The sequence below is a fragment of the Dama dama genome, chromosome 30 (genome assembly GCF_033118175.1).
Source record: "Dama dama isolate Ldn47 chromosome 30, ASM3311817v1, whole genome shotgun sequence".
Classification (NCBI taxonomy): Eukaryota; Metazoa; Chordata; class Mammalia; order Artiodactyla; family Cervidae; genus Dama; species Dama dama.
This window is the reverse complement of record NC_083710.1, coordinates 75,655,345-75,675,854: the sequence shown is the minus strand read 5'-3', so window position 1 is coordinate 75,675,854 and position 20,510 is coordinate 75,655,345. Positions and strand designations below refer to the sequence as shown.

Here is a 20,510-nt window from a genome sequence, read left to right as displayed (position 1 = left end):
CCCCTGTCCATGGGATTTTCCAGGCATGAATACTGGAGTGGGTTGCTATTTCCTTCTCCAGGGGATCTTCCCAACCTAGGGATCGAACCAAAATCTCTAACATCTCCTGCATTAGCCGACGGGTTCTTTACCACTAGTGCCATGTAGGTGTCCTTGAATCTGATACAGTTCAGAAGATTTAAATCCTCAGTAATACAGGAACATATCTGCAGCCTTACCCACAATGGCCATGCAGCTCTATTCTGCTTGCCTGAAATACAGTTACTTTATTTTCTTTTCTAGATATATTTTTCCCTTAATAATTAAAGCAGATGTACAATGTATGTTCAGTAAGCCACAAACAGCCTTCTTTAATTAAGTTATACCATGTATAAGCCAGCATGACTTTCCTATACCTAGAATGTATGTGTGTAAGCACATGTCTAATTTCCTCCTGTATCTTTATATATTTAAAATGTAGACTTTTTTTTTAAACAATGTCCATGAATGTAGGTTTCTAATTAGAGATGTGTAATTTGGATGTATTTTACTCTCCTTTTAATGTTTAACAGGTGGCTAAACCCCTTGTTTAAAATTGGTCACAAACGGAAATTAGAATCAGATGACATGTACTCAGTGCTTCCGGAAGATCGCTCCCAGCACCTTGGAGAAGAGCTGCAAGGGTGAGCATAGACAGAAGAGAGAAGAGAGGAAGAGTGAGAATTTCCATGTGGGGTTAAAGGTTTGGGGGTTACTTTGCCTTCTTCTGGGTTCTTCTGAGACTTCTCTCCCGACTCTGCACACTCATCCTGCTCAGACTGACCTTGGGCTTAGCCCACTTTGGAGGCTGGGGGAGCCCTGGCTCCCTGTGCATCTGTGGATGTGGAGGGAGCCCGCAGCCACGTCCCTGGAGGCCGAGCTCTGTCCCCAGAAGTGGGGTCCCTGGAGGAGGGAGTCTGCCCTCCTGAGCTGCTCATGACCTGTGATTCCAGCAAATCTCAGCAGGAACTTGTTTCCAGAATCTGGAACTTTTCCCTCCAGGCCTGTTTCTCTGGTGCCTCAGAGTCTGCACCGCTCACCTTTCAGGAGCCCTGTGAGCAGTCAGCCAGCATCTATGGGGCCCCACAGAGCGCCTGTAGTGAAGGCTCCTCTCCCACTCCGCCCCTCCCCGTTTCCTTGGGGGGACACGCTGCTCTTCACTGTGCTCTGTTTCTCGTCACAGGTACTGGGATCAGGAAGTTAAGAGAGCCCAGAAAGACGCACAGGAGCCTTCCTTAATGAAAGCAATCATAAAGTGTTACTGGAAATCCTATTTAATTTGGGGAGTGTTTACATTTCTTGAGGTAAAAGAGTTTCATACTGTGCATTGCTTTTTGGTGTATGTATCTCAGCACTGAGGTGGATGGGACGGGTGGGGAGAGAGGCCAGTAGTCTAAGGTCTGAGGATGAACCCTCACTGAAACATGATAGAGCTCAGAGGTTGTATTTATCTTTAGAATGGCAAGGAGTGGACCTCCAGGGGTTACTGTTTTTCTTTTAATGGATTAAAGAATGTTGTGGAAGGATGGCTTGAAATAAAAGACATTTTATATTATGTTAGAAAGTTCTTGGTGCTCAGTATAAACACTGACTGATCTTTGACCAGAAGAAGATTCCAGCAGCCTCAGGCAATATGTGCCCTGTGATTTAGAGGAAGGTTAATTTGGACCTGAGCCCAGAATAACGTACATTTTATGGCACTTTTGTTATAGTTTAACAGGTAAAAATTGTTACCTTGACCAGGTCACATCTGATAAATGCTTTTCTAAGAAGATACCATCACCTCTCCTCCACCAGGGTAACAGAATGCAGGGCCCTGCATCTGGATTGTAGCCGCCCAGAACTCCTAAGAGCACACCTATCCCCAGGCTGCCCCCTTCCCTGTGGCTGGTACCTTGAGCCAAAGCCCCAGAGGGGAGGAGCTCCAGCTTCACCAAAAATTCTGTGCACCCTCCATGCTGCTTTCTTTCCCTGGCTGTGAGGATGGATTCCTGGTTGATAGGGGGATCCTGGTAGCCTGGCTTTGGCAGAGGGTGAGGGAGGGAACATGCAGGGCAAACCAGAGGAAGAAAGCTGTGAGGTCAGTGACCTCCATGACCCTGAAGATCGTGGGTCAAGAGCCCCCAGAGGACAGTCCCCCTGGGGACACAGTGCCGGCAGCCCCCTGTTCTGGCTGACCTGCTGGGGGTCTGCGCAGACCGCCCTGGGTGGCTCGTGCTCTCCGTGGTCCCTTAGCGCTGCCTTAGGGACACAGGCGGGCTGTGAGTGTGTGAGAGCAGGAGGGATGGAAGATGCAGTTGCTGTGAAAGGGGTGTTTTAGGTGGAGAAGTTGAGTTGTCCTCAGTCCATCTTGTTGGGGGTGAGGTGGGTGGGCCAGGTGGTTCACAGGTGGGCGGCGTGGCTCTTGTTTAAAGGTTGTACTATACTGAAGGGCACTGTGGGCAGTGGGCAGCTGGGCAGGTGGAGTCCGTCCCACACAACTGGAGAGACGGATAGTCTGTCAGCTCCCAGGGGACTGGGTGGTCCTGGGGGATGGAATTCTCACTGATGTCAGAAGAGGATTGGCCATTCTGCCAGAGGGTGGACAGGTATGTGGGGCAGAGTGCTGCCTTTGAGAGGGCACTGACCACCTAGATACTGCAGTGCCTTGTGAAGGGCATGGGGTGGGAGACAGAGCAGGAGCCCTTCAGGCTGTCCCAGCCCTTCTTTGTCCCATGTGCAGCTGTCCCAGTGATGGTATTTCCACGTAGTCACAGTAAGTCTCTGTTTGAAATACACAGGTGGCGAGCTGGTGTGGCCTGTTTGTGCAGGATTTCCTGACCTCACACAGCAGAGCTCTCATGAATTCTGCTTATCAGGAAACCCTGGGGCCTCAGTGTGTGCCTGTGGCTCATGCCAGGTGCCTGGTTGGATGAGTGGCCTCAGGGTTTAATGTTGGATCATACCCTGGAGCAGGTCTCTCTCTGCTGTCCCTGGTTCTCTAGTTTCTCTTTGGTACCAGATGCTAAAGAGTCTTGAAGTCAAGTGGGTCTCAAGGCATAGCCCATGTGGCTGGATTTAAACTGATCTGCTGGTTTTTCTTGCTGTCCTGGGCTGTTAGCCCCTTGAGTAGGGTCACTAAGCCTTGGATGGATCCCATTCTAATATGAGTATTGGGTCTTGGCTGTGGCAGCTCATGGGAGAAAGTAGACATAGAGGGAGAGGCCATAGGATCTGAGGTTCTTCCTGAGACAGAGTCCTCCCCACTGTGGTGCTGGGAGTGCTGATTTCAAAGTTGTCCAGCCCCAGTAATACTTCCTGCTGTGGATCCAGGAAGGCCAGGCCTGGGGCTGCTTAAGGTGCCACTGATAGAGCCCCTGGGCCCCTTCAGGAGGTTGGTCGCTGGGTGGTCATGGTGGAGAAGTGGGAAGTAGAGGACGTAAATGTAGGGGCTCATCTGTGTAGTAGTACTACTAGCACTAATAGCAGTACTAGTTAAATAATTGATTTTCTGAAGCAACTTCCCGTGTTGTGATCAATCTATACTGCTTGTTGTTCTTTATATTTTAGATGGTAGAAGATCTAAACTCAGCCCAGGATTTTCTAAAACATAAACATGTTTCCTTTTTGATCTCCAGCCCTCTTTTAATCCCTCAGGGACACAGAACGCCCCGTGGATCATACATGATCCCAGGCAGTGTGCTCTTTCCACTCACAGCACGAGTAGGGCCTCCCAGGTACTCCTGGCAGCACCAGTGGGAAAAAGCAGGGTGACACCAGTCCAGTGTGAGGCTTTTAGGGTTTTAGGATTTTGAGATATGAAAACTTCTGTCCTATGAGAAGTCAGGAGTATCTCTACTGCTCAGAGAAACAAGTGTCAGGCTAAAGAGCACTTGCCAGTCATCCCTAATTAGAGCAGAACAGCCGGAGAGTTCCAGCATACCTGGCCCCTGTGTGCACCTCCACGGGTACTGCGGGTGGGGACGATAGGTCTCCACCTGCCTGGGGCCCTCAGGGTGGAGAGGAGGAGCCTGAAACCTGTGCCTGGGCCTGAGTCACAGAGACCACCTCCCAGATCATCAGCGCTTCTCTCTGAGGGGTGAGGTCTCCACCTGCTGGTGTGTAAGTGGGGTGACCTCAGAGAGCTGGAGTGGGTTCACCCACTCCCTTCCCCTGAGAGGGGAGGTGTGGCCGGGAGTTATGTCCTCTTCCCAGGACCCTTAGAAGTGGCCCAGCCTTGTCCGGTCACTTGTCCTTTGTCTGAGGCCACTTTTGCTGATGGTCTCTGTTCCAGGTGGAGGCTGTGAGAAACCCATGTGTGTATAAACCTTCACTTTGGAGCTCAGCTGATGGGCAGGAAGGAAACAGAATCCTCTGCGTCCCACAGTGGGCTCTGTGCCTGGACTCAGGGCTGGTTCCCCAGGAGCTGAGTGGGCTTTGCATTTATTTCCCAACCCTTTCTTCCATGTGTTCCTCACTTCTGCTCAACCCAGGAGTCTGAGGAGTGGCTGCTGGTGGCACAGATACTGTGGGCTGAGAGCAACCACTGAGGACCACACAGCAGGGGAGAGGAGGAGGGGGCACTGAACCAAGCAGATAGGGACCTGCAGAGCAGACCTGCTGTGTGTGCCCTGCTGGTTCCTGATCGCATAGCATTAGCCATTAGGTGTTAGTAATATCCACAGTGATGACCTTGAGTTATAAATGAGGGTTTTATGTCCATCTTCTTTTCTTTTTCTAAACATATGTACGTTTTTAATGTAAAATTAAAACAATTTTTTAAATTGAAATATGATTGACTTACAATGTTATATTAGTTTCTGGTAGACACCATTAGTGATTTAATATTTTATACAGTACATGATAAGTTTAGTTACCAACTGTCACCATGCAAAGTTATTCCAATATTATTGAATATATTTCCTATGTTGTATATTATAATCCTGTGATTTATTTATTTTTTAAAATTTTACAAATTTATTTTTTGTCCCCGATGCCCTTTTACATATTTTATAATCTGGAATTTGTACCTTTTAAGTTCCCTCACCTATTTCAATTGTTTCCTCCACCCCGCTCAATCCATTTTCTTTATGTAGTCAGGGAAGTAGACTTTTTAAAAGATTGCATTCATAATGGTTAAAAATTTTAGCAATCTGCTTGGAAGTGAAACTTTAATTTCAGTCTAGAAAATTTGTCTTTATACATGACTTTTCTCAAGAGTTCTTATTCCACTGTGACCACCTGTGAGCAACAATGAGTTTTCCAAGTCCTTTGTGAAACCAGGCTCTGCCATTAAGAATAGACTAAATCTCTTACCAGGACTTTTAATAATAAACGTGATGAAAAACCCTTGTTTTTATGGTGGTTTCAGAGCTCTCTGAGCTGTTGTAGCTCGTTTAGTTGTCCCAGGATTCCTCTGAGGGAGGCAAGGAGGGTTTCACAGATAAAGACCTGGGGGCCCAGGAGGACACAAGATGGGCTTAGGGTCATGTGACTTGCAGGTGGCCGACCTGGTTTCTGAAGCGCAGTGTTCTGACTCCTAGACCCGTGTTCTCTGTATTCTGTTCTCTCCTTCCACAGCCTCTACTGAGGCTCAGAGCCAAGAGGAGCTATTTTTCTAGCAACAGCTCTGGCCCCTCTGTCACCTGCTTTCTATAGTGTTTTTTTTTTGTTTTGTTTTTAATTTCCCGTAGATTTTTAAGAACGTTTCAAAAATACAAAAATAGAATGAAAGGTAACATAGTGTGTCACTCCAGAACAGGGCTGTCTGGCAGAAAGACTGTTGTGAGTTGATTCTGTTTTTCAGAAATAGACACAGGAGAAACTCTGAAGACACAATAGAAGTTATTCTTCTGAGGGACATTCACACTGATACAGGAAATCTCCATTTGTAAAGGTGTCTCCCTCTCTGTACCAGAAAAAGAAGGATGGCTCTAAATCACAGCAGGATCCTATTGAAGGACAGTCTTCAAAAAGAATGAAATCTGCATAACACACCCAACCCTGCTGTATATGAAGCTGCTTTTCCTGTTAACCTCTCATAGGTGTCCCATCATCTTTCCTTCTGTCTTTAGCTGGAGATGCATTTAAGGTGGTGGCTTGGGCATCTCAGGGAGTTACTCAGTTCTTCTTGATATTTCCCATGTGTATCAGAAATACACATGTTAATAAACTTCTGTTTGATTTTCTCTCGCTATTCTGTCATTTATTACAGAGATCCTCAACTAAGAACTCAGAAGGGTAAAGGGAAATAAGCCTCTATGTCACCCTAAGTCAGCTTCAGTAATTGCCACAATGAGCAGTCTTGATTCATCTGAGACTCACCCTCACTTCCCAAGATTATTTTAAAGCAGTTTCAAGACATATTATTTTTATCCATAAATGTTTTTGTATGTCTCTTTAAAAGATATGGAATCTCCCCCCACTAAACATATTTAGCATAAACATTATTATTATTATTTGTAAACATTAACTTTAATATCATAAATATCTAGCCAGTGCTCACAGTTGTCTTTTTCCCCTCTTGCTGTCAGAAGCAGTATTAAATAAGGTACATTTAGCTGACAGGTTATACAGACTGCTTTTCTGTTTCCCTCCACCCCATGCCTCTAGGTTGTTTGCCTTGTAAAGATTCCCATAGCCTGGATTTGGCTGATCCACTTCTCCCCCTGTGTCAATTAACATGTTCTTCTGGCACCTTAGGTTTGTGTTTAGGTCTAGAAGTTTGATGTAGCTCATTTGGATTTTCTTCTCCCCTTTTGTCTATGTAGGAGGTAGGGTTGTATATCTCCCTTATAATGTACTTAACATCTTGTGTGTGTGTGATGTTGGAGCTATTCATGGTCCTTGCTCAAGGTCCATTAATTTATTAAGGGTTGCAAAATGGAGATATTTTAAGCTCTTTGGTTAACAGTGAACTATAGTATTTATAGGGAGAGTCGGGGAAAATAATTTTTTCAGTTTTTAAAACCTGTTTTCAAAATGATGAATTGGTTCTCCTCTAGTGAGGAGAGGAGCTAGTGAGTTTTTATATTGCTTGTTTGGTTTTGTGAATGTCAGTTTGAGCTCATGGATTTCAGCATTTATGACCTGCTTCAGTCCATTTTATTTGTTATGCTTGTGTCAACCTTTGGCCATCTTTGGGCAGTGGGAGTATATTCAGGTTGGGTCCTAAGTCTTCTGTGCATACTCCAGAAGTCCTGGCTAGTTTTTTTTTTTTTTTTTCATGTCTTTTGTTTTGTTGTTTGCTTTCTGGTGTGACAGGATATTTCTAGTTCATTTTATGTAGCTTTTATCAAAATAGTATTTAAAGACTATAGTCTGGGTGCTAGAGGAGCTTATTGTTTCTTGGCTTTTTTCATTAAAGTTAGAATACATTTTTTAAGGTAAACAAATATGTTTACATGGGTGTTTCCAATTCGAGTCAGATGCAGGGCACTAGTGTTTTTACTTCATCTTATTGTGCTTACATCTGTATCTCTTTTCTCCCATCATCTATTCTCTTTGTCTCATGTCTAAGCCCAATTCTCATTTATATCAACATAATTATTCATTTGTTTTATCTTATAATGTGACTTCTGAAAACATTATAAGTTTATCTTTTTGCATTTCATATTGTCTTCATGTGGGTATATGATGCAGAGAATGTGTTTTCAAATTGTTTTGTTTAAAATCACTTTTGATAGTTCTTTTTTATATGGCTCTGTGAACTAACAGGATGGGTAGATATTTAGGTACTTTTATTTAAATTTACTTCGAAATTTTAGGAATTGCTTTTTAAAAAATTAGTTCTTTTATGATTGTAATTCTGCATAATGTTTTCATGATTCCAAAATCAAGACAAGGCTACTTTTAAAGAAGGCTGATATCCTTGTTAGCTCTATTCTAACTCTCCTTCTCCTTTTAGGGATAACTTTCCAGGCTAATTTTGACTCATCTTTTTATTAATGTTTTTTAAATATAGTTTTATCTGAAATTTTATTTTTTCTACTGTGCAGAATGAAAATTTTCAATTTCAATACTGTAATCTCTGGACTTGGGCTTACAAAGATTTTTCTGGAAGCATGAAATGTGCCATGGAACTCTGATTAAAACTCTTTGTGATCATTGTAATTTCTTCAGAGCAGGTCTCTAGCCATTCCAGGCTCAGATGCCAAGACAGTGCAAGAGTGGAGTTTAGCAGATGCTTATATGGGGTTAGTTTCTGCAACCAGAAACTTCCAGTGAGAGGAATCTTCAGGCTTCATCCCTAATCAGTTGAGCCTAAACCAGTTTCTGGAGGCTGAGCCTCGGGCATCAGAGTGCCCTTTATCCCTACCCAGGTGATGCTAAGGTGCAGTCAGGATGAAGACCACCATGTAAAAGATGAGTGAAGGCTAGGATATCTAGAATGCTGGTGGTTATGATTTCTCAGATTCACTGTTTTTCCTCCTTATCTCTGGATTTTTCTTAACTCCACTTTAGAACTCCCCCAGTTTTAAAGATTAACTTCCTGTTCATTTTCTTTCCTATAAGCTCACTCTTTTCTGCTTATATGTTTCACTTAAATGTTGTTCTTTGTTAGCTTGTTTCTATTTTTGTGTTTTTATTTCCATGAATGAGATATGGGGAAATTGAGTGAGGAATGTTTCAAGTACCTTAACTTGGAGGAGGAATTCTATCCACTGTAGAAGTTCTAGTTTCTAACCTAACCCTGCAAGAAGTTATCCTAAGAAGCAAAAGGTGGGACCCGATATCAGGTGCTTTCAGGAGTCTGAATACAAAGGACTCTATCAAGAAATGTCTACCACGAGCTTCCCTGGCAGTCCGGTGGTTAAGACTCCATGCCCCCAGTGCAGATGCGAGGGTTTTTGATCCCTGGTCAGGGAATTAAGATTCTGAATGCCACATGGTGTGGCCAAAATAAAAAGTCTGCCTCAGAGACTCACACTCTCAGAGGATCCTGAATAATGGATGTTGTGGTATTAAATTCTGCTCTTTTAAAGATCCTTTATGATTTCAGAGTTGTGAAGAATTCTTGTGAAAGAATAAGAACTATATTCTCAATTGGTTTGTGGAAAGAATATACATGTGGTCATAGATTTATAGCAAAGAGGAAAGGTTTAAGGGGACAGTGTTTGACCTTGTTTCTGCCTATCAAGAAAGTTTTAATTCGGTTAGCTTCATGATTGATAATGTATATTTTCTCAGTTTTATTTCTCATCAGTCGAAGGTGAGAATCGGGAATGTGCAGATGAGAGACTTCCTTGGCGGTGTCTGCCCGCACCAGTGTACACATGTAGGGGCGGCTCCCGGGAATGGCTGCCACCAGGTCTGTGTCCCCAGGGTGAGCCACAGCCACTCCTTGCCTCTCTGAGAGACTCTCCAAGACAAGCAGAGTCTTCTGAAATTTGGTCTATCCTTGGGGTTCACACCACTGTTTCATTTGGAGTTAATACTTGAACTAGAGCATTGAGCATATGCAGGAGTTAATCTTCTGGTAGCTGGAAAGTCTTTTGCTGGTTTGCCTCAGCCAGTTTTACCAAATGTCAGAAATGGAAACACTCACAGATTACAAATGCTGCTGCCAGCTGTCCTATTAAATGACTCTTCATCTAACCTTTCTTTCTGTGTGGAGGGGACAGATCTACTTAGTCTACCTTTGATGGCCTCAGTCACTTCTGCCCTGTGTGTTCTGGAAGCTTTGAAGAATCATATTTAATATGTGTATTCTTACTCTCTATATGTACTTGGGGTTTGTTTTCACAATTTTGTGCTATTTACTATTTTGCTTTCTATTTTTCTTTTTGAGAGACATGACTGGAAAATTGTTTTTTATTTCCTATTATTTTTCATGTGGAGCATAATATCAATTTTCTATTTTCCATAGTTGCAACTTATGCCAGAGTGGAAATTCCTTGTATGTCATACTTTTCATCTGTTCTCTCAATTGCTGTGACTGCTCCTTGCTGGAGGCAAAGCTGTGCATGTGTGCTGTCACTCAATTGTGTCTGACTCTGTGACCCTGTGGACTGTAGCCCACCAGGCTCCTCTGTCTATGGGATTATCCCGGCAAGAATCCTGGAGTGGGTTGCCATTTCCTCCTCCAGAGGATCTTCTCAACTCAGGGATCAAACTTGCATTTCCTGTGACTCCTGTATTGAGATGGATCCTTACCATTGAGTCATCAGAGGAAGTCTCAAAATAGTGCTTAAAAATAATAAATGACTCTCCTCCAAAACTGCATCAGTAACACTTCATGTTAGAAATCCTTTGTTATCTTTTTGAAAGATAACAAATTTTCTATTCCAATTAAAGAATAATCATAGTTGAGAATAAAAAGAATTGACAGATGAGTGGAAGATATGAGCCATGAACTGGCATTATACCTTAATGAGGCTACTTCTTCAACTTTTTTTTTTCTGGCTGTACCAGGTCTTAGTTGCTGCATGTGGGATCTACTTCCCTGACCAGGGATTGAATCAAGGTCCCCTATGTTGGGAGTGTGGAGTCTTAGCTAAAGGACCACCTGGGAAGTCCCTCAACTGGGTTATTAAATATTGTTTCTCAGCGAAAAACTCCAGATATACTTAGGCAGTAATGACCTGCATTTATTTACACTCTTTATTGCTGGATTTGTTGCATTTATCCATACTGTGTTTGGTGAGTGACATTACTTTTATTTCTCCTGTAATCACAAGGATGTTAGCTCAAATGGAGACCTGAGTAACAACAGTGATTCCCAAAGAGAATCATACGTTTTAGGAAAGTTTGGGATGGCAGATATTACTGCTGGGCTTCTGGTGGTTTGTGGCTACAGTACTGGACTACCCTTGGCCATACCTGGGCTGGGACTGCCCGTGTGTGCAGTTTGATGTTCTTGCTTCTCTGTGAGGCCTCCATATTTCCATCTCAGAAAACTCTATAAAACAGTGTGTTTGACAATCCATTGTATGAGGGACTCTTCCATGAGCTCTCTATGCCTCTTGGGATGGGTGACAAGACACGGTGGAAATGTATCAGAACTGATCATTTTACTCAGGTCTGATGATCTTACTTACACTTCTTCAACTAAATAGTGTTCCCTTTATCCTCTATAGTGGATGAAAATTTCCATGACTTCATGGAGGGAGAGGGAGTTGGTGCAGCCTGTAAATGTGTGTGTGTGCATGTGTATAGAACAAGACAGGAATGTTAAGGTTTAATGAGACCCCCATATGAGGGATGGGGACATCTTTCGATAAATATCCTGATCAGGTACTGGTTGACTGAGCAGGAAATGCTTAGTTTTTTTGTGTGTTTGGTGTTATGGATTCTCCTTCCCTCCAGTGTGTGTTCCTCAGCTTCGGAAAGACAGAAGAGAGCTATGAAAGCAAGCCTGTCAGGTAAGCAAAGCTTACCCTGTCTGTGTTAATAAGGCGGAATTGACAAAAAAGCAAAAGCCCTGTTCCTGAAAGACTTCGAAACTTTTGGCATTTTGTCTTTTGAGAAGTCTGTGGAGGAAATGATGTTGAGGATCAAGGTGTTTACTTTTGGTGACTTGGATTCATTGAGTGTTTGGTTTTCCTTGATGGTGGAGAAGGAAGGGGACCTGGGGAGAAAGGGACCTTCATGGAGTGACTAGAGGGAGGGAGTAAGTTGTGGGGCGAAGCGGCTGTTTGGCAGGTTGGGTAGGTGTTGCTGTTTCTTTGCCTTTTTCTTTGGGAAAGAAGCTTGCTTTCCCTAAGTCTTACTCAGAGTGGAAGCCTCAGTGTACCCTGAGTTAATTGGTTTAGCCTTGGGGAAGAGATGATTGGGAACATTTCTTCCAAGCCACCAACTTCAGTGGATGGTGGATGGAAAACTATGGAAGACATAATTTTTTAGTTTGGCCTCCACCATGTTTAAGTTTTTACTCCAAGGAACATTCCAACTTCTAGAGGGTAGAGACATATTGAGGCAGTGCTCATGGGAGCTGAGAGCCTTCAGAGCTGCCAAGCCTGGTTTCTTTGTGTACTGCAACCGAAGCTGGTTTCCTTTCTCTTGATCTACAGACATGTGGAGTTTGGGATGGAAAAGAGTGGATGTGTTTGTGCCAGTGTCTCAGTTCATAAAGATTCCCAAAGAAGGTAATAAAAGCGTATCTCCCATATGTGAACCAGGTTGACTTTCCATTGGTCTGGGACATTAAGAATATAGGGGACAGGGGCAGGCTGCCAGTAGGCTTGTTCCTATGGAAGCAGATTTCTTATTCTTCTTCTGCCAACTTTTTCCTTATTCATCTTAAGGCTCTGTTGGTATTGAGCCTGGTTGTGGTATTTACTGAGCATCCACAGTACACTAAGCATGATACTAAGGCTTTACTATTTTTTAATGTAAAATTTTGTCTTAAGGTTAAAACTGTTGTCTACTTGTCTTATAGGAGATAGTGAATCTGCATATTTTTCTTTTAAATTAAGCATGAATGTAGCATTTTGTCAAAATGTATTTTTAGCATGCTAATGCTAAAAGTAAATCTTGCGTAAAGAAAAACTGACATTTCTAATTAAGGCTTTTTTTCCTTTTCTTTCAGGAAGGCACCAGAGTAGTTCAACCCATATTTTTGGGGAAAATGGTTAGTTATGTTGAAAACTATGATCCCACCGATTCTGCTGCTTTGCATGAAGCCTATAGCTACACAGCAGGTCTGAGCACCTGCGTGCTCGTGTGGGCCGTTCTGCACCACTTGTGCTTCTATCACATTCAGCGTGTGGGGATGAGGCTGAGAGTAGCCATGTGCCATATGATCTACCGCAAGGTGAGTGTCCCTAGGTACCACAATGTGCACCTCTCCTAAAGCATCAGAAATATTTTGGGAACATTCTGTGTAAATTAAAAATTTTGTAACTGGGATCATTTATACTTTGCTAGGGCTTCCAAATGATGGTTCAGTGTTAAAGAATCTGCCTGCCAATGCAGGAGACACAGGTTCAATCCCTGGGTCTGGAAGATCCCCTGGAGAAGGAAATGGCAATCCACTCCAGTATTCTTGCCTGGAGAATTCCGTGGAGCCTGGCAGGCTACAGTCCACAGGGCCGCAAAGAGTTGGACATGACTGAGTGACTGAACAGAAACAGAGAAGCTTATTTGCATCAAGCCAAGTTTATTGTTCTTTAAGCAAACTTTATAAATATATAATAAAAATTTTTCTACTGAGATCAGGTCAAGACTGCCTATGATGACTTTTAGTCATAGGCTATTGCACAATATCTACTAAATTTGTAACATAATCTAATTAAAAAATTTGTACCAAAAGTATCACATTGATTTTCATTGATTTTCAGTGTTTTCATGCCAAAGTAGTATTGATGAAAATTTTGTTGTTGTTATTGTTCATTAAAACCTTCATTTATATCAAAGTTGTATTTGAAAGTGAACTTCAGTGATTGGATTGGGAATACATGTAAATCCATGGCTGATTCATATCAATGTATGACAAAACCCACTGGAAAAAAAAAAATAATAATAAAAAAAAAAAAAAAAGAAAGAGAAAAAAAAAAAAAAAGAAAACCAGGACCAGATACACTGTAAAAAAAAAAAAAAAAAATCTAAATCTAGGAGAACAGAATGTGTTTGAGAAAGGTAATGATTATATTTTTATATGGCCCATTTATTCATATTCAGTAAAATTGTGTTAACTAAAGAAAAATATAAATAGAATCTATGCCATATACAGACTCACTCACTATATTATATGATTATGATTGTTTTAATGGTATTAAAGAAAATAGTTGGATATTTGGGATAAAACTTGAAATTTTCCATTGTCCCTGGCAATTTTGGAGAGAATTTGTGGCTGTTCATTCAAATTATTTTCATAATTAAGTATTTACTTTTTGTCTTTAGCATGCATTATAGTAGTTTTAATAAGACCTGATTTGATGTGTTCAGTGATTTTCTATTGAGAAATGCCATAGAATTATTTCATAGTTTATTCCAGTCTTAGCTAATATAAAAAGAGTAAGGATTTCATGTGTCTTTACAAAGAAATTGCCAAACAGATGCACTATGTCAGGAGCTAAAGACTCCATATAAATTTGTTCCTGGGTATCTTGTTGCTCTGCATTGTTTGGTTTTTTTCAAATCCTTACTTAACTGTGTTGTATACTTGAAAGTTGCTGAGAGAGTGGATCTTAGTGATCTCATCTCACATACACAAAATGATAACTACATGAGATGATGAATATGTTAATTGGTTTTACTACAGAATCATTTCCCAATGTGTATTTTTAACAAAACATCACATTGCACACCTTAAATATATATATTTAATATATATATTAATAAATATATTTAATAAATATATATATTAATATTTTTATTAAAAAATCCTTTTTGAAAACTAAACCAAATAAGTTAAATCAAAATTATTGTTTCTTTTACCTGGTTGCTACTTATCTAGAGATTCTGTTTCTTAGGAATGCTTTTCTTTGCAAAATGTAAGGTGTCTTCTCATCTTTCCTTGAGCAGAGTCTTATTAATGTCAGGGCTGTGTGAATCCAGGGCCCTGATATCTCACAGTCTGTGTTTGGCTATTGCATGAGGTTTCCTCTTGGGTGATGCAGAAATGGCAGTGGTGCCCCTACACTCTAGTCAGGGGTCTTCCTTGTCTTCCATCGTCATCTTGTGTACGTGCGTGCTTGCTCAGTCGCTAAGTTGTGCTCTGTGACCCCATGAACTATAGTCCACCAGGCTCCTCTGTCCATGGACTTCTCCAGGTAAGAATATAAGAGTGCATTGCCATTTCCTCCACCAGGAGAGGTAGATTTTTAACCGCTGAGCCACCAGGGAAGCCCTATTCTCCTTCACAGTCCACCATTTAGCAGACAAATACTTAGATTTCCCCACAAATGATGTTTGTCTTCCTAGATTATGCTTAGCTCCATGAATATGCATGAAATTCACCAGAACTATACTTTGAAAGCCTTAAGTTAGGTGTGAGGTGATGGGTCAGTCAAAGCTTACTCTTTGCTGTATAGGTGAGCCATAGTCCACCTGTTTTTCTTCTTTCCAACTAATATTTGGAACATCACCTTTGGGAAATCTGATCTGACCTGGTACATATGCTTGTGTGAATGTAAATTTCTCCCAAAGGTGTTCATTTGCTGACTTGATTATGCCTGAAAGAACTGTCCCTGTATGAAGTCAGGAATTTTAGAGGTTAAACCATAGACTTACTCTGAAATTCAAGAAATGTGGGAAAGACAGATTACCTTGTGCCTAGCCTTGCATCTAGTGCATCCCTGGTAGCTCAGATGTTAAAGAATCTGCCTGCAATGAAGGAGACCTCGGTTCAATTCCTGGGTCAGAAAGATGCCCTGGAGAAGGAAATGGCAGCTCACTCCAGGATTCTTGCCTGGAGAGTCCCATGGACAAAGGAACCTGGCGGGCTACAGTCCACAGGGTTGCAAAGAGTCAGACATGACTGAAGTGACTTAGCGCTGGAACCAGCCTTGCACCCAGAATCCTGCTGAGGTGCAGAAATAAGGCACTTCTTTTTTGTAGGTTACAGGTGGGCTGATTCCTTGGGGCAAATCTGGTGCTATAGAGCAGCTCTGAACATTTGTGGTTCTTATTCAACTTCTAATCCCTGGTCCTAGGAAGAAATCACACTGGGTGTTAGAAATGGAATGGCTACTAAGCTCATGGTCGTCATTTGTCTGCACCATTGGTTCAAGGCTGGGGCACATCTCCAGGAGCTCTCTAAGGCTGCACATCTGCAGCTTCCTAAAATGCCCCATTCAGCTTTTTAGTGCTCTTTTCAGCTGAACTTAGAATGATCTTTTAGGAGGTATCATATGTAAAATGAATTGTTGTTTATTCACATTTCCACAGCTTTGGTAAATTACTTTTGGCTTTTTATCATTGATTTTTTACATTGTGGCAAAATATACACAATATAACATTTAGTATCTTAACTCTTTTTAAGTACACTGTTTATTCACATCAAGTACTTTCACATTGCTTTGCAGCCGTCGCCACTGTCCATAGCCAGAACTTCCCACCTCACACCCATCACCATTCTGCTGCTTCTCTCTCTGAATGTGACTACTCTAGGTGCTGTATATCAGTGGAATCACACAATGTTTGTCATTTTATGTCTAGCTTATGTCATGTAGCACAATGTCTTCAAGGTTCATCTATTTTGAAGCCGGTGCCAGAATTTAATTTTTTTTAAGGCTGAATAATATTCCATTATAGGTCTATACAACATTGTTTGTATTCATTCATCTGTCAGTGGATTTTGGTTTATTTCCACCTTTGGCTATTGTGAACATTTGCACACAGGTGTGCAAAAAGACCAAGTTTGTGTGTTCAGTTCTTTTGAGTACATCCGTAAAAGTGGTCTTGCTCTACTAGATGCTGATTTTATGTTTACTTTTTTGAGGAACTGCTATACTCTCTTCCATCACAGCTATACTGTTTTATAATCACACTTGATTGCTGAGTTTCCTGTTTAACTCAAGGACTAGATGAGAAGCTTTTATGAACTATGACATTTTGTTTGGATCAGAGCCTCCACTTGATGGTTTGTTGAAACAACTTGTGGTGTCTGTTCAGGTTCCTCGGCTTTCTAGGGCATTTTTCAGAGTTTTTTTTTTTTTTTTCTTCTACCAAATAAAGGAACTTTGAAACACAGGATGTGTTTTTTAAATTCAGAAGACTGGTATTAAGAACAGCGGTTCCTCACAGGAATAGTGTTTTGAGCATTATACTCATTTCAGAATGAAAGGAAATGAAGATTCCCTTTAATACTCTTCAGAATGTGGATTCCATACTCTTTAGAATGAAGAAGCTAAACCAAAAGTGTTAAAATGACATCACCCACAGAATTAATGATTGATCCGGATTTATAGTCCAAGTCTCTTATTTTATTTCCTTAAGGCAGTCTCTCTACTCTCATCTAATTTGCCTCAAAATTACTTTAGGTGACCCCTAAGTCTAAAAAGCTGAGCGCTGAAAAATTGATGCTTTTGAACTGTGGTGTTGGAGAAGACTCTTGAGAGTCCCTTGGACTGCAGGGAGATCCAACCAGTCCATCCTAAAGGAGATCAGTCCTGGGTGTTCATTGGAAGGACTGATGCTGAAGCTGAAACTCCAATACTTTGTCACCTCATGCAAAGAGTTGACTCATTGGAAAAGACCCTGATGGTGGGAGGGATTGGGGGCAGGAGGAGAAGGGGACAACAGAGGATGAGATGGCTGGATGGCATCACCAACTCAATGAACATGAGTTTGGGTAAACTCCAGGAGTTGGTGATAGACAGGGAGGCCTGGCATGCTGTGATTCATGGGGTCACAGAGTCGGACACGACTGAGCGACTGAACTGAACTGAAGTCTAAACCTATACCCTTTACACTTCAGGCAGGTTCAAGTTCACTGAGGAACTGGGTGGTGGATTTGCTTCTACCCCCTTTCTTCCCTTTGCCGTCCTTGCTGGCAGGGCTGCCACCACATTAAGTTAAGGGCTGAAGAAGGGTCCCTAGATCCCCACTTTCAGTGGTCATCCTGCTCCTGCTGATACCACTCAGGACCCCAGAACACATGCTCCATTGTGTTATGTTCTAAGATGACTTGGTATCACCTCAGGAATCCAATTCTCTGTCTCCCTCTCTCATTTCAGTCACTTCGCCTGAGTAGCTCGGCCATGGGGAAGACCACCGCAGGCCAGATAGTCAACCTGCTGTCCAACGATGTGAACAGGTTTGACCAGGTAAGCTGCTCCTGAGGGATCCTCTTCCATGTCCCGTCTTTCTCACTGGGTTCAGCTCATTGGGATGCCAGGTGCCAGGGTTTGGTGTCGGCCAGGGCTCTGTTGAGGACTTAAGACAAGTATTCTCTTTATCTAACTCATTTCCTCTGTGCAACTTAGATGTAATAATGTGGGTTGTCCTATAGGTGAGGGTTTTGTTTTTCTAGTAATAGACAGGCAGCAGTGTTCTTGCCCGGCTCAGTGAGTGTCCCTAGCGGTCCTCCTGGCATGGCCCTTCTTGGCACGTGGAGTCAGTGTTGCTGCCTGAACTGTCTTCCTCCTCCTCTGGCTGCTGAAGGCCTGGTGGGCAGGGGTTGTTCTTTCCACTGTGCCCTGTTCAGTGCCTGCTGCATAGGGAGCCTGCGAGGACTAATGCCAAGTGGGTGGCCCTCAGCCAGACACAACCTACTCTCTTCTGTCCCCTCACACTCTTTTTTTCCACTGACTTTATGAATAGATCACAGTATCCAGGACCTTGTAGCTGTTGGTCAGATCCGTGTTGCACTAGACACTTCTCTTTCAGTTATTCATTCATCAAACATGAAGTAAGGCTGCTACTCAGTTTCAGGGTTGAATATGATTTAGTTTTTGCTGTGGAGAAACCACAGCCCATTAGGGAGATAAGTAGACAAATAATTCCTGGAGAGTGTGGTACTTACCATAATATAAGGTTTTCTTGGATGCTAGAGTGAGATGGGGTGGAATATAGAGTGCAGTGAGAGGTTGGGGATGCCCTGAGCTCATCTGTGGTGTAGACAAAATCAACATCTTCCTTCAGTGCTGCTGGTCGGGTTCTCCCTGGATGTCCCTGAAGCTAGCCCTGTGCTGCCAGGAACAGCATCATCTGGGGTGGACACAGGTTTCTGCTTTAGCAGGTTTAAAACCCACTGAGATATCCTTGTTTAGGTTCCTATCTGTTCTTTCAGAGCAGATTGTTTCTACGCTGTGTATTTACTGATTTTGATTGTATACAGTTCTAAGAAGGCTTTGTCTTTCTCTTTTAAGGTAATGATGTTCCTGCACTATCTGTGGGTGGGGCCACTGCAGGCTATCGCAGTGACTGCCCTGCTCTGGATGGAAATAGGAATGTCGTGTCTTGCTGGGATGGCAGTTCTCATTATTCTTCTGCTTTTGCAAAGCTGCTTTGGAAAGTTCTTTTCATCACTCCGGTAAGAGAAACACTGCTTTAAAAAATAGGTGATATGTGCTTGGTAATGTCCACAGCCTGCCAATGAAGTCGACGCTTCTGTTCAAAAACAAAACCAATGCCTTCTCTAGTCTCTTCGTTGCATGGGTTGTAGACCCTTCAGGCTTAGCCAGTGGAGGCTCCAGCCTTAAGCTGAAGGCTGATCTTTAAACAGAAAAGGTGATGGCACTCACTGGCTCTTCCTGACACTGTACTTCAGTACGTAGAAAGTCCTTAAGAAGAATTTACCAATATCCAAGTTATTTAAACATTATTAAAAAGAGTAATAATTTTACAGGCCCATTTCTAGCTGCATTTATTTTTGTTAAGCTTGTTTTAGAGCCACTTTCAGGTAGTGTATTTATGTCTTGTTTTATTTCAACATTTGTATTAAGTTATAGGCACCCCAAGGGCAAGGTTGACCTTAATTATGTCTTTATAAAGCCCCACAGTCCCAGCAGCATATGTGATAGAACTGTGGCTGGTGATGAAGGGCCTAATGGTGATGAGATAGACCTGAAGCAGGTCCCAGAGGGTTGGAGGTGGGTCATTGTCCAGGTTTTCAGGTGATGGAGGTGGTGTGCTGATTGAAATACTTTTTCTTTAAGGTTTTGTTTTTGTTTTTGTTTTTTTTCCTTTTCTGGTGACTTTATGTGTGGTATTTTAGTCTATTTAGAATTTCCTTTCCTGTGTTTGGTATGGAGAGATGTTCCTTACCTTTCAAGGCTCTGTTCCAATGCTACCAGGTCTCTAAAGATTTTCTTGTTCTCTTTTCCCAGTGGAATTAACAGCCCCATCTTTTCAGCTCCCCAGAATTTTAATTTAGTTTTTTAATTAATAATACTTTAATTTTAATTTTAATTCAGCTCCTATTTTTTTTACATCATAGACACTGTCTTCCTGTTACATCCCTTTCTGCCTTCTCTGCCCAAGCACGACCTCCTTGGGAAGATGGTTTGTATCTGACTCATTTCAGGTCTTCCTTAGCTGATATGGCAAGTTCTCCAAGTTGCTTCTTGAATTGGACTGAATGGTTGACTTCCTAATTTAAGTTTCTGTCAATCTGTGCTTTGAGTAGGACTTGCCTGTTTGTCAGCTCAAAACAGCTGTAGAAAATAATTTGATCATTGATCCCTCCCTGTGTCCACTGTTGCTGCCACAGAAAGTTGGGCTGTGATCACTAAGGCTCATCTCTCATGTCTGTCCCCTCAGGAGTAAGACCGCAGCTCTCACAGACGACAGCATCAGTACCATAAGTGAAGTTATAAGTGGCATCAAAACAATAAAAATGAATGCTTGGGAAAAGTCATTTATAGACCTTATTTCCAGACTGAGAAGGTAAGTTTTTTTTTTTTTTTTAATATATCACAGTGTATGTTTGTACTGTTTTATTTCCTATATTTACTAAATGGTTTAGAAGTCTTACCAAGTTTTCACATTCAGGTAAATTTAAATACAACCCCTCCATCCCCCCATATGTGGCAGGAGGGTTAAGGGAGATAGTAGAGATGTCATTTTAAGCTGCTCTTCCATTTACCATCTTCTTGAAATACATATGATTCTTACTTATACAGAAA

At 42.1% G+C, this 20,510-nt stretch overlaps 1 protein-coding gene across 2 annotated transcripts in view; it reads left to right on the top strand.

Annotated features, from left to right (window-relative positions):
- The first annotated feature begins 365 nt into the window (after positions 1 to 365).
- The window catches only part of LOC133049216 (ATP-binding cassette sub-family C member 4-like), a 150,363-nt gene continuing 130,218 nt past the window's right edge, over positions 366 to 20,510 (top strand). The window contains exons 1-6 of one of the 2 annotated variants that reach the window (XM_061133178.1): positions 366 to 662; positions 1,202 to 1,322; positions 12,527 to 12,751; positions 17,619 to 17,708; positions 18,753 to 18,916; positions 20,146 to 20,271. In XM_061133178.1, coding sequence (XP_060989161.1) covers positions 520 to 662; positions 1,202 to 1,322; positions 12,527 to 12,751; positions 17,619 to 17,708; positions 18,753 to 18,916; positions 20,146 to 20,271 — 869 coding nt within the window. In that variant the 5' untranslated portion in view covers positions 366 to 519. The remainder of the gene's footprint in view (positions 663 to 1,201; positions 1,323 to 12,526; positions 12,752 to 17,618; positions 17,709 to 18,752; positions 18,917 to 20,145; positions 20,272 to 20,510) is intronic. The other variant, XM_061133179.1, reaches the window with a different exon arrangement.